The sequence below is a fragment of the Pogoniulus pusillus genome, chromosome 17, assembly GCF_015220805.1.
Source record: "Pogoniulus pusillus isolate bPogPus1 chromosome 17, bPogPus1.pri, whole genome shotgun sequence".
Lineage (NCBI taxonomy): Eukaryota > Metazoa > Chordata > Aves > Piciformes > Lybiidae > Pogoniulus > Pogoniulus pusillus.
The window spans coordinates 15,302,157-15,315,521 of record NC_087280.1 but is presented as its reverse complement, the minus strand read 5'-3'; the positions used below and the strand labels follow the sequence as shown (position 1 = coordinate 15,315,521).

Here is a 13,365-nt window from a genome sequence, read left to right as displayed (position 1 = left end):
ATCACCTTCTGTATCTTTACAGGAAGACAGGGAAAATCATCCACAGACTTGTTCTAGTGGGAGGTGTCCCTGTCTATGGCAGGGGATTGGAACTACAGGATCTTTGAGGTCACTTCCAACTAAACCATTCCATGAATGGGAAAAATCAGTCAAGGTCAACCTAGTAGGATGGTAGATCTAAACAGCCACTGAAACTTGTGCCACCACTCAAACTACATTTCAAATCCATCACTAAAGTAGGTAATATGGTCTTTTAAATACAGCAAAAGAGAAACCATTTGACAAGTCTTAAATCCCCCCCCAAAAGGTACCTTGAAACACTCCAGTTTTGGTGTACATTTAGGGCAGAATTCTATTTATTGACATATAACATATCAATCCTGCTGCAAGGATGGATTATAATAACCAGGCTTAACCCTAAAAAGCTTCTTAGTACAAACCTTCTGAGGTTTCTCTCTTTTTTTTTCCTTCTCCCTTGTTTCAACAACTTTATTCATTTCACAGGCAGGCAAGAACTCTTTGTTTCCTCAGATGATTTTCTTGAGGGGCTACCAACATATTTACATCAAGGAAAGCCCAGATATTTCTCTTAATGTTTTTTTAATCAATCCAGGTTTTGGACACACACCTGAATTGTACAGAAAATGCTGTGATTGGGACTGTACATGTTTGACAGGGAATTCTCAAGAGCCAAGAGTAAAAAAAAAAAATATTAAAAATTTCCCACTTTCTAGTAGCATCACAGAACAATGGGACAGTTAGGCAACCAGTTTGGGATTCATATAGTGGTGGCTTTCAACTTGACATTCATAGCTCCTTTCATATGCTTAAAAATTGATCCTGGTTCAGAGAACCAGTCAAATGTTCCCAAAGTCAGCTTTGAAACCTTGTATTTCCATGAGGACAGCTCACACATCACACCATTCTCTAGCCTGAAGTTTGTGGGCTGCAGCCTTTCTGAGATAAGGATCCATCCATCATCCAACAAGACACTGACTTTAGAGCTTTGCAGCTGGGAATTTTGAGCCTTGAAAAGCAGCTGTTACACAAACTCCGTAAGTTTTTGGGTACATCTATGTGCACTCCCAGTGTGCTGTCAGCCACAGAAGTGGTTAAGTGATACAAGCCTGCAAAAATCCAGGATAATCTGCAAATGCCACATGGAGTTTGTACGTGCTGATCTCATGGCTCCCCAGACACAACCATATCCCACTTTGCTTCCAACCCTTCCCATTTATTCCGAGCTTGTTGAGCCTGGGGAAAGCCAAAAAGGATATAGCTGGACCCATACACAATACCAAAACATTTTAAGTGAGGGGGGGTTTAAATTGTATCTGTCACTTTAAACTATTTACTGTCCTTGTAAGTATCACAACAGGGAACCAGCTTGGGGGAGAATCTTTTTATTTACGCTCTTTGTAAGAACACTTTGGGTAGATTTTTGCACTGTGTTTCCCTTCAGTGTTGAAATCCACAGAACAACAAAAGCAAATCAGGCTGACAAATAAGTTTTAAAGTGCAACAGAATAAGAAGTAGCACAAGAAGTAATTTTACGGTCTGTATTTTTTTCACTGCCCTGATTTTGAGCTGATAAAGCACTAAATCCTCAGACTAAACAAAGTGGTGTGGTAGCTGTAAATCAGAAACGAGGAGGTTTGCGCCCAATTTCACAAGCCTACCTCTGTGCCACACAGCTAACAGCCTCAGCACTTAACCTGTGTCACAGCCTTTTGCATTTTACTCATGAGTTTACGACGGGAATGAACAAGAACAGCCGGAAACATGCACCGGTTACATCAGTCAGCAGTTACATCATGACCAGCTGATGGTTCTGGAGGAAACTCACCTAAAATAATCATACCTGGGCTCATTTCTAGCAGGCAGTTAATCAGCAAGCAAGCAAACAAACAAGTCGATAAGGTAAGTGACAAAGGCTGTAGCAAGTGCACTACAGAAAGTGACCAAGAAATGTAATTATGGGGTGAAAAGATGAAAACGTAGGTAGAAAGCAGATGAAGAAGCTCAACACTCTCTGTGCAACACAAAAAAAAAACCCAAAATTCAAGCACCAAACCCTCAGACCTCTTATCAACACCGAATCAGTATGAAATGTGAGAATTAAAACGATGCAAAAAAAGGCTGAAGGGAGGGGGGGGGGGGGGGGGGGGGGGGGGGGGGGGAGGGGAGAAATAGCTCCTACAGATTCAGATTCCACTACAGGGCATTTCTGTTACATTTTATTAGTTGCCACAGTGTTGTGTGATTGAACAGCTGGAAGCACCCAGCTCAGCCGCACAGCAGCACAGAGTATTCTTACACAAGAACAGCGTTATCCAGTTCAAAGTGTTCACACAGGCTCAGAAAGAGCCACACCACCTTATCAGCATTCACCTATCCAACTTTGATTTACAAAGGATTTTGATCCTGGAAGCTCTGCTAGGAGGAAATATGAAATAGATATACTTAGAAAGCTTCAGCACGCATTGGACAGAAGCTCCAAACCAAGTATATTTAGGATTATTTGCACCAAGATTTCTCTCTGTGACATTCTGAAGTTTGAACGTTGTGTTTGCCCCACAGAAAATGGACAAACACGATCAAGGCAGAGACTAACCAAAACAAAGTAGCAGAACCATCCCCCTGTTGCTCAAAGGCTCAGTAAAACCTATGAAATAAACGGCAACAGCTTTAGAATCACCTCTAAATTCCAACTATGAGTGTTTTAGTTAAAGCACTCGCTGGATTTAGCCCAATTTTACTGTAATAGGTATTTCAGAGGCTCCAAACTGTACCCTTAATCCTGCAGGATGCAAAAGCACGTGCACACATCTGTAATCAATGGCTCCACAAGCAGCGCTCCCAAATGGAATCTCTGTCTTCCCTGGTATGAAACCTGAAAGATTTGGCTTTGCACCGGAGAAAACAAACTCTAAAGCAGAGCAGCATTCCCAAATGGAATCTCTGTCTTTCTTGGTATGAAACCTGAAAGATTTGGCTTTGTAACAGAGCTTATCATCACCACCCCTACTTTGGGAGAGCTGATAGGCATCACTCCCTGGCAGAGCTAAAGGTCAGCAGGCAGAAAGAAGAAGTGACAGGTTGAAGAAGCCTTATTTTACAAGCACCTGAACGCTGAGGAGCTCAACTTTCCTTGGGGTAAACCAGTACACAGCAAAACCCGAACAAAATCCAAGCGTGGAGGAGGGAAAACGTCACGGTTATAGCTAACAAACACCCTGAAACAAGTCTTTAAGGGGTAAATCTGTGTTTTAAACGGTGAGCAAGCCCTCCAGCAGTAGGGGCGATGGACAAACTGAACCAGATTTGGGGGGAAAGGGCAAAAAAAAAATTAATTAAAATATGGAAAAATGTAGAAAAATAAAACGAGCCCTCGAAACCAGAACCAGACCTTTCTGCGAGGCCCTACCAGGAGGAAGGCTCCCCACCCTGGGGAGGCTGTAGGGGCTCCTGCAGCCCCGTTCCCGCCCGGGCGGGCGTTATCGGGGCGGGGCGGGTAGGGCAGGTACGGGCTCGGTCCCCGCGGCTGGGCGGGAAGGAGGCCTCCCTCCCTCTCCCCACAGCAGCACCCGCGGGATTAAATAATCATAATAATTAAAAGAGTAAGGGTTGGGGAGCGGAGGACGCTGCCTTTTTACCCTCCTGGCTCATCTCGCTGTGGTCGTCACAAGCCTCCTCCCGCCCCGCGCTCGCTGGCGACGGCGACAAAATGGCAGCCCGGGCGGCTGGCAGTCATGTCGGAGAGGGCGCCCGGGCGCCCCTCCGTCTCCACCGCCGCCACTGCCACCACCAGCACCGCCACCGCCGCCCGGCCCCCGCCGCAGTGCCGGCGGGAAGGACCCCCCCCCCCAACGCCAACGCCTCATGTCGCACTTCCACACACCGCCGCTACCCCCGCCCCGGACCGGTGGCGGCGGGGCGGGCGGGAAGACCGGGTAGGGGCGGCGGGATTCCCCTCACAGCCCAGCGCTCAAGGTCCTTGGTGGGGTGTCCCGCGGCCGGGCTGTTCCCTCCGCTTGCAGCTGAGGAAGAGGAGGAGGAGAAGCGAAAAGCGAAGGGGGAGGAAGGGGAAGAAAAAAAACATGGCGCCGCGTCCTACTTGCGGTGTGGCGCTGCCAGAGCGCGGCCGGGAGCGGCCCTGGTGGAGCCAGGGTTGGGATGTGGAACGGGATGGGAGTGCTCAGTGACCGGCCCCCATCGCCCTACTGTGCCCCCGCGCCTGAACAATGAGCCCCCCGCGGGCCGCGCAGGGCCAGGCAGCCGCCGTGCGCCGCGGCGGCGGTGGCCGGAGCCCTCCTCCCCCCCAGCACCATCAGCCCGCCGCCATCCTCCTCCTCCTTCACCGCCCAGGAGTTTTTAAACTTTAAAGAGCAGGTTCCATCAACCTGCCCCCGCCTTTTGTCCCTCGGACACCGCGCTCACGCCACCGAAAAGCCGCGGGGCCGCGTCCCGCCGCCTTGCCTCCGCCCTCCCCCGGAGAGGTACGTTCGCCCCACTGCTTCCCCTTCCCGTTCCGCGGTGGCGGGGCCGGGGCACGGGCACACCTCGCCCTCCCCGGCCATTATGCAAGGGCTCGGTGGCAGCAGCAGAAGCCCCACCGGGGCAATGAGGGGAAGGGGCTTCCCCGACGCTTGCCCTTAGCTTCCCCGGTGCTCTCGGAGTTCGAAGCCCGCGGGAGCAGGCTCAGTGACCCGCCTGCCTTTAGGCACCCGCCCCGGGCGCCACTGCCTCCTTTTGGGGTGTTTTCGGTTGGGATTATTTTGTCTTTTTTTTTTTTTTTTTCCCTGTCTTTTTTTTCCCTGTCCTGAGAAAGTTTTCTCTCTCTTTCTCGTTTATTCTGCGAGACGCGGAACAACAACCTGAAGTCCGGCCCCGGGGGAAGGAGGGGGAGAAGGGAATGGGGAGGGGGGGGGGAGAAAAACACGCACACGCACACATCCAGGCTTTTTGTGCGTGTGTGGGGATGGAGGGGGTGGAGAGTGCGTTTATTTATTTTAATTCCCCCCCCCCTCCCCTCTAATTCACCACTCGCTCTACCGGCGGCGATACCCAACCTCCCCCCAAAAAAACCGCTAAGCATTGCTTTAAAAATTCTTTTTATCTTCTCAGCATCTGGAGGGAGAGGAGAGAGAGAGAGGGAGAGAGAGAGAAAGGGCGCGTTCATGAGGACTACAAAGTTACAAATATGGCTCCCCAGTCTCTCTTGCCTGATCACTGCAAAGAAATGAAGACGCACTTTAAACTAAACCATCTCCAACTCCCTCTCAGTCCCTGTCTGCCTCTCCCTGCCCAGCACCCAGCACAAATATTTGCCAACTAAACACGCCAAGAGAGGAGCAACCAACTTATTTGTATTTAATGCCCGGCGATCTCCCTTCCCCCCCCCGCCTCGCACACTCCCCTTTCCAAGGCATCGCACACCGGCAAAGTCAGGAGCCAGCCTCCAGTTTCCCCCCTAGTAACGCCTGCGCCTTCGGGGCTCCCCTCAAACTGAGGTGCACAGCCCCACACAACCCCACACACAGGTAGGCACCTCAAGGGCAGCACCGGCCCCACCGTCACCACCGCTTTCCCTCTTTCTCCGAGCCCGGTAGGGTTGAGATGCACCCCTCCGAAAAGAAAATATAAATAAAATAACGATACGATGGATTTTTTATTATGATTATTATTAATTATTAATATTTTTTGGGCATTGCTTACATCTGAGGGCGTCCTGTTCCGCAGCTCTAAGTGGATCCTTTTCTTCATCTCCATGTCCGTGGCTGGCGGGAGTCGCTCGCTGTCGCCGGCTCCGCTGGTCGCAGTGACACCACCGATGGAGACCCCCCCAAAGCCAGCGCGCTCGGTGAGGCACTTTGAGGGCTCAACCAGCTCCGCTCGGAATCCCGAGCCCCAGCACCGCGGCGAACACTAACCTGATAACTGCGGAGGCGGGCGCTCCCGGGGGCTCCGGCCTGATTTACGTCCTTCTCCACCAACCGCAGCGCTGAAACGCCAGGCCGGAGCCAATGGGGCGGGCAAGGGGAGGTGGAAGCCAATGGGGGAGCGGCGAAGCCGGCCAGGGGGACAGCCCGGCTGGGAGCGGAGGATCATTCCGTGCTAGTGGCTGATGGGGAAGGAGCCGCGGCGACGGGCTCAGCGGTGGGGATGGGGCTTCGGCTTCGCTCTGCCTTCTCCCGCCCAGCTCCGCTCCGCTTTCCACCTCCCATCCCCTCCCTCTGCGCCTGCTGGATCTTAGGGGAGGGCGTCGAGGTGCCGGGCGGGTGGAGCGGCCCCTAAAAACCGGAGAGCCCGCCCGAGCAAGGGGCGAGCAGCCAGGAAGGGAGGGAAAGGTGCGGAGCGGGGCGGCGGCGGGCGGGGAAGGCGGGCGGCGGGCGGCCTGGCGGCCGGGGCGGGGCGCGGCGCGGCGCTGCGCTGATCGCCTGAGCGGCGGCGGCCCTGAGGGGAAGGGGAAAGGAAAGGGCAGAGAAGCGAAGCCACCCTGTTGTACCCGCGCCTGCTGGCCTTCAGCAGGATCCCCGCGGCGGGCGTGCGCGGAGGGTGGCGGTGCTGCTGGTGCCGGGCGAGCGGTCAGCGGGGGGCTTCCCCCTTCTCTAGGTGAAGGGGCTGCCGTGGGCAGGAGGAGGGAGGTGTCAGGCGATGGTTGTGCTCACAAATCCCGTGTCGGGTGATTTCCTCTGGAAAGCTTCCTTGGAGATGCTTGTAGCTGATCTGTGCCACTCGAGCCTGTTCTTAAGACCAAGTTGTTGGATGAAGCAGTGGGCTGTGGGGCCTGTGGTACCAACAGGAGGTATCTCCTCCTGTATCTTCTTCCAGGCTGACTTCTGAAACCAGGTATCAGATGCGTCCTGCAGGGCTTGCTGCCTGCATCAGGTATTGGACCCATGAGCGTAGAGACAGCAAGAAAACCCCATGCTTACTGGTCTCCGTGGACTTGTGACTGCATTTTTTTTTTCCAACCATAAAGTAGCATTTTAGCAGACGATAGATAAAACGTGTTTTATTTGTTTGGTGAGCTTCTGCTTGTTCTTTTATGCAGAGCTGCTGGAGTTTTCAGTGGACTTGTTAAACTTTGTATCACTTCAGGTGGTTGGAAAAGACAGAGCTGTGAAAACGTTGTTTGAAACATTTGCCATCCAGTATCAACAAAAAGAGGAGAACTGATGGAAAGCTGTCTGTCTTGTCAAAATGTTTTGCAGTGCAGGATGGAGACACTTCTTTGACCTGCCTCATCTGGGGATAAACTGTAAGGAATGAGTTGACAGCTAAGCACAGATGCTGTTGAGAGTGAGCTGGCAGGAAGGTCAAGCAGGATACAGCTTAAGGTGGAAAGTAGAACTTTTTAGTACTCTGCAGCAAGCTAGCATTTGTGTGTCGTTTAGGGCCTTGTTATGATATAGCTGTGAGAGCTGTTGCATTTTGATTTTGATTGTGGCATGGACGAGTAGTTTGTTGTTCTATGGCATTGGTTAGAAGCTACTGCAGTAGTTTTAGAATCTAAACTTCACCAAGTGTTTAGGGCTTCGAGATCAGGGTGAATTTTATTTTAGCTCTGTTTTAAATTCTCTTCTACAGGTGTGAAAACAAAGGTTGTCCCCTGGGCAGCGGCTTCACAAAGGAAGGTTTGGTCTGGAATTCATTTTCGTGGCACAAGTCTTTTGTAATGAACTTTTATCATGGCAACAAAGTGACTCTGAGTATTGTTTAAGCAAGATGTAATATTAAAAGATTTTGAGGCTACAAAGATGCTTTTCCTTTTGTTGTCTCAGAAGGAAGTTTGAGGTGTGTGTGTAATTTATATGAAGCTGTGTAAAATCTCCCCCTTTCAAACTGTTGGGGGAAACGTATTCAAAGTTGAAACCCAGAACTAAATTTTCTAAACCCATTGGTTTCTCTTCTGCTCCACTCCTGTGTTCACTGCTTATATGGCGAGGGTTTGAGATCTGTTTGGAGAACTAAAAATCAGAGAGAATGTTTCTCAGGTGGAATATTGAAGGATCTCATCACAACACTAAACAAATTGCAGAGAAATCTTTGCAGAGTAAACAAACAGCAGCTAAAAAAACCACCCGAACCAAACCTTAGCTGTTGGGCTGGCTGATACTTTTAGGATACAAAAATAACTGCCTGCTTTAAAAATGGATGTGATGATGCCTTTAAGGGTCTGATTTTGCTCTCTTTATACTAGAAGAAGCTGTTACGTTTTGATGAAGTGATCTGAGTCTTAGCTGAGGAGTTTTGGTGATGCCTTTCTATGAATAAAGCTGTCAGCTGTCTGGTTAGAAATACTTCTTACTGACACAGTGCGTGGAATCTCCTCGTGTCTGAGCCCTGCTGATGGTGCTGAGAAGCTGTTCTGTGTGTTCCCTGGTTGGTCTCCCCGTGGAAGATGGAAATATTATCTGCATATTCTGATTTTTTTTTTTTAAAGCTCAACCATGAAGAATATTGTGAGTAAGCAGTGTAATCACTAGAGGTAATGTTTGATGTTTGTACATGGTTCATATATTTGTCCTGTTCAAAACGTTATTTTCATTGCTTAAAGTAATCTGTGGTTAACTACATGAGAAGGAAACTGTAAGTACAGCTTTGCATGTTAAGATCCTGTCCCCAAATCTAAAATGTTAAAAACATTTGCTATAGAAACTCCTCAGATAAAGCTAAACCTGAGTTTGGATTTTATGTGTTTCTATAGAATTATCACTCAAACATTTTTTTTGTTATAGCTTTAAAAACTTTATAATTTGGCCAGTTGTGTTGCTTCATCCACAGTTGATATTTTGTTATGGGTGGTTTCTTTTCTCTCTTAACATGACTGCTGCAGCTTTAAGTTAACACGAGGGCTGTTAGACGTTAGAGAGAAACTCTTCTCTGTGTTGGGAGAGAGCGAGGCACAGGAGCAGGTGACCCAGAGAATTTGTGAAGGCTTCAAGCCTGGAAGTGATCAAAGCTGCATTGGTCAGGCCCTTCAGCAATGTGTTTCAGTTGAAGTTCTGGGGTTGTTTAGCCTGGAAAAGAGAAGACCAGGGGTGATCTCGTTGCTGTCTATAACTACCTGAAGGGAGGCTGTAGCCAGGTGGGGGTTGGTTGCTCCTGCCAGGCACCCATCAACAGAACAAGGGGACACAGTCTCAAGTTGTGCCAGGGGAGGTCTAGGCTGGATGTTGTTGCCAGAGAGAGGGACTGGCATTGGAATGGGCTGCCCAGGGAGGTGGTGGAGTTGCCGTCCCTGGAGGTGTCCAAGAAAAGACTGGATGAGGCACTTAGTGCCATGGTCTAGTTGACTGGATAGGGCTGGGTGCTAGGTTGCACTGGATGATCTTGGAGGTCTCCCCCAACCTGGTTGATTCTAACATCTCCCTGCCTGTGGCAGGGGGTGGTTTGGAACTAGCTGATTTTCGGGGTCTCTTCGAACCCAAATGGTTCTGTGATTTTATGGACCCATGCACCACGTCTTAAGTTCTGGAGTGTTGCTGGGTAGCTGAGCATTGGCTGCAATGTGTTGCTGATTGTTTTTTTGTGCCTTATAATAGCCCTTTGTAGATCTGCTGGTGTCTTGTTTGTCCCTGCTATATCTAGACAATGCTTTCCTTCATGTTTGCTTCTCCATTTGTTTCTGAGCCATGTAAATATGGAATCCAGAAAGGGAAAATTCTGTTCTTAAATAATCCCTTAACTTCTCCTCTAACATAGCTGGAACATAGTAGAATCCCAGATTGGTTTGGGTGGGAAGGGAACTTTAAAGCTCATTTAGTCTAACCCCCTGCAGTCATCAGGGATGTCTGCAACTAGAGCAGATTGCTGGAATGGGTCCACGGTGGGGTAGCTTCCACCTGGACCAGGATCTCACCACTCTCAATGTCAAACACTTCTCTCTTCTCTCCAGTCTGAATCTCCCTCTTTTAATTTAAGACATCAACTTTTGTTCTGTCACAACAGGCCCTACTAAGCTGGTCATTGAGGGGAATTTAGTATTGACTGCTGATACCCAGAAATTCTGAGGAAAAGGGACAAAAGTCAGCATTGGGAAACTATTCACATTTTCTGTCATCACAAATTTATGCTTTGAGACCCGAAAAATCAATAGAAGAGTGCTACAGGCAGAATCAAACCAGAGAGAAGAGCTCCAAAGGATGGATGAATAAGCTCTGGGAGCTTAGTGCTGTTTTAAGAGGCTTGGGTGTGGGTGCAGTGTCTTCTGTCTGCTGTTTGCTTGTTTAAATCTCTCCCTGTAGTAGCTAGCAAGGTGTAAACCAAGTGATTGAGTCTAAACCCATAAGGGCTCTTGTCTGATGGTGTTTGCTCTTTTTAGTTTTGTTTTGAGTGTAATCAGCCCTTTGAGGGACTTGGGTGAGTTAAAAATGAGGTTTTTCAGCACCTGCTTCTGGGACCACTGTGTAATTGCTCTGGCTTAGGAATGATTCCCACTGGTTTGGGCATTAATTGCTTCTAAATACTCCATAATTCTGTCACAATATTCTGTTTTCTAGCAGAGTTTTGAGTCAGAGATTGATACTCATCTGGGAAGCTCAGAGAAGAAATGAAGAGAGGTTATTTAAAACAATGTATAGAATGAGAAGGAATGAGCAAATTAGGAGAAGATGAGGTGAAGCTTGTGGTATGACTCAAAACTGGCTGGCTTGGTGTGCTTTGTCCCCAGACCTGAGTGTAAGATGTGCTTTCTCCTCTTTATTTGCACAATGTAAGACACACCAGTGGAGCCTAGAAATTCACAATGGGCAGAACAAGGGAAGAAATGAGGTTTCACCTTTTTTGTTTTGGTGTACAGCAACACACTCAGATCAACACAGCATCACAGACTGGTTTGAGTGGGAGTGGACCTTTAAAGGCTCTATAGTAACTGTGGGGGGAAATGCAGTCAGCAGTGGTATGGAAGTGAAATAAAGTTCACTATGAGCCAGCAAGGCCAAGAAAACCAGTGGTCTCTGGGGTGCATAAAGAGTGTTACCAGCAGGTCAAGGGAGGTTCTCTTCTCCCTCTGCTTTGCCACTAGTGAGGCCACACCTGGTGTATTGTGTCCAGTCCTGGGCTCCTTTTTCAGGAGAGACAGGGGACCTACTGTAGAGAGTCCAGCAAGGGCAACAAAGATGCTGAGGGGACTGGAGCACCTCTGAGGAGGAAAGACTGAGAGACCTAGAGCTGTTTAATCTGGAGAAGAGCAGCCTGAGAAGGGATCAGCTCAACACTCAGCAAGAGGATGCCAAATTTGTCTGTGGCGTCCAGTGACCAGCTAAGGTGCAATGGGCACAAACTGGAACCAAGAGGTTCCATGTCAGCAGGAGGGGAAACTTCTTTGGTGTGAGGCTGCTGGAGCCCTGGAGCAAGCTGCGCTGAGAGGTTGTGGAGTCTCCTTTTCTGGAGAGCATCCAACCCCCCATGCCATTGTGATGCTGGGCAAACTGCTATGGGTGCCTCTACTTTAGTAGCGGGATTGGACTGGTCCTGAGGTCCCTTCCAGCCCTCACCATTCTAGGATTCTGTGAAAAGGGTTTCCAGGACTGATGTAGGTTTTCCTGAAGATGAGAGACTTGGAGGACTTTTATTATAAACACAGGACTTTTGGAGATGGGTTTCAGATAGGTTATAGGTTTGTGTTGAGATCCATAGAAAGATTGGGCTGCTTTATAGCAGTTTGTCTCAGTAACTGACAGCACCAAGAAGAGTGTCACATTGTACAAGGCTTGGACACCAGCACTGTGAGTGTAGCTCAAAGTGCAGCAGGTTGCTGCCCCGCTAGGACTTCCAGAAGACTTCTGGGAGTATTTTGCTCATTCTGCTGTTTTCAGGGAAGGAAAAAGAAAATGTAATTTTGGTACTTAACAGACTGGTCAGGTTTTGATTTAGCAGAAGTGCTTCAGGAGAAAGAAATGTGGTTCTTTCTAACCCTCAAAACAAGAAGGACTGGCTGTAAGGGTTGTAAGATGACCATGTTGTATGAAGCTCGTTGTGGTGGACCTGGGAGCTTTCCAGTCTGATCGTTTAAGCAGTGAAGATGAAAGTGAAGACAGTTTTTGGGCAGGGGACTTGAAGGGGAATGTGATTCATGCGACATAGTTAGCAGAGTAATGACCAGTGCAGCTGCTGTGGTGATGTCTGCCAGTATGAAGCAGGTCTGTTATGTCCACTGCTCTGCTGGTTGTGCTGTGACTGACAGAGATCATAAAACCATTCAGGTTGGAAAAGACCTCCAAAATCATCAAGTCCAGCCTTCTACCCAACACCAGATGGGAGCACCAGAAGGCCAAAACCTTATTCTACTTCCCAGCTGCAGAGCAGGGTGGATGGAAGGAGTTGAGTCTTACACAATTATTAGGAGTTGGAAGGAACTTTCTGGAGATCATCTAGTCCACAGTGTCTGCTTGGTTTCAAACATCACCAAAATTTCACAAGGTATCCTAAAGTATTCCCAAGGAGGTGGTGTTCAAAAAATGTGTGGACATGGCACTTTGGGATGTGGTTTAGTAGCCATGGTGGTGACAGGTCGATGGTTGGACTTAATGATGATCTTAGAGGGCTTTTCTAACCAAAACAATTCTAATTCTGTGACTGGGGTCCTCTGGGTGGCTTACAGCTGCCCTCCCCTCCCACACACCGCTCAGCAGAGGCTGGCACTAAGAACAGCTTCGCCAGCTCCATTCTGGAGGCAGACGATGACATCTTTGTGACATCGTGCACCACTGAGGACATCTTCACTGTCATCCACAGATTAGGGCTGGCCTGCAGGGGGTACATGGCTTGGCACAGTGTCCTCCCAACCACCACACCTTAAATGTTCCATGCTGGGCCCAGTGCTGTGGCTTCCTCAAGCACCTGGGGGTTTAGCACCTAGGGTGTGCAGTCAGACTGGGTCACCATCAGCTTGCAGGGGCTGGGCCATTGCTCTGTCAGCCTTGGGGCAAGCTGGGCCTTGCTGCCAGGAGAGCATTTGTCAGTAGCTGGGCCCACGCTTGGGTTGTCATGTGCGGGTAGAGTGGGCACAGCCACAGCTGGGCCAACGTTGCACCTCTTGCTGTTATATCTTGCCCCATCCAGAGCAGCAGTACCAGCAGCTCTTGCTGCTCTCACCACATCTCTTTGGTGGCCAGGCCAAAGAGGAAGGAGCCTGGTAACACTGTCGGCAGTTGACCCAACTCACTCCCACTCACCTGTAAAGACTTCAGGCTCCCCAACAAGTCACCCGCAGCAGCAGGCACCCTAAGCTGGACAGTGCCAACAGCCCCAAAAGACGTCCCTGACCTCACAGAGTCCCGGCCAGCCGCGAAGGGCCGTGGCAGAGCTGGGGCAGGACCGGGAGGAAGCAGCAGCCCCAGTCTGCAGCCACAGAG

General features: G+C 49.5%; 1 protein-coding gene and 2 long non-coding RNA genes across 4 annotated transcripts in view; 2 read left to right on the top strand and 1 right to left on the bottom strand.

Moving 5' to 3' along the window:
- The window catches only part of ANP32A (acidic nuclear phosphoprotein 32 family member A), a 29,980-nt gene extending 24,073 nt beyond the window's left edge, over positions 1 to 5,907 (bottom strand). Inside the window, exon 1 of one of the 2 annotated variants that reach the window (XM_064157871.1) lies at positions 5,720 to 5,907. In XM_064157871.1, coding sequence (XP_064013941.1) covers positions 5,720 to 5,773 — 54 coding nt within the window. In that variant the 5' untranslated portion in view covers positions 5,774 to 5,907. The remainder of the gene's footprint in view (positions 1 to 5,719) is intronic. The other variant, XM_064157872.1, reaches the window with a different exon arrangement.
- Positions 3,625 to 5,673, top strand: LOC135183081 (uncharacterized). The gene is made up of 2 exons (XR_010305403.1): positions 3,625 to 4,500; positions 5,129 to 5,673. It is a non-coding gene; the product is annotated as an uncharacterized LOC135183081 (long non-coding RNA).
- A 20-nt stretch (positions 5,908 to 5,927) lies between the features above and the next one.
- Positions 5,928 to 7,763, top strand: LOC135183080 (uncharacterized). Its single transcript, XR_010305402.1, has 2 exons — positions 5,928 to 6,351; positions 7,595 to 7,763. It is a non-coding gene; the product is annotated as an uncharacterized LOC135183080 (long non-coding RNA).
- The last annotated feature ends 5,602 nt before the right edge of the window (positions 7,764 to 13,365 follow it).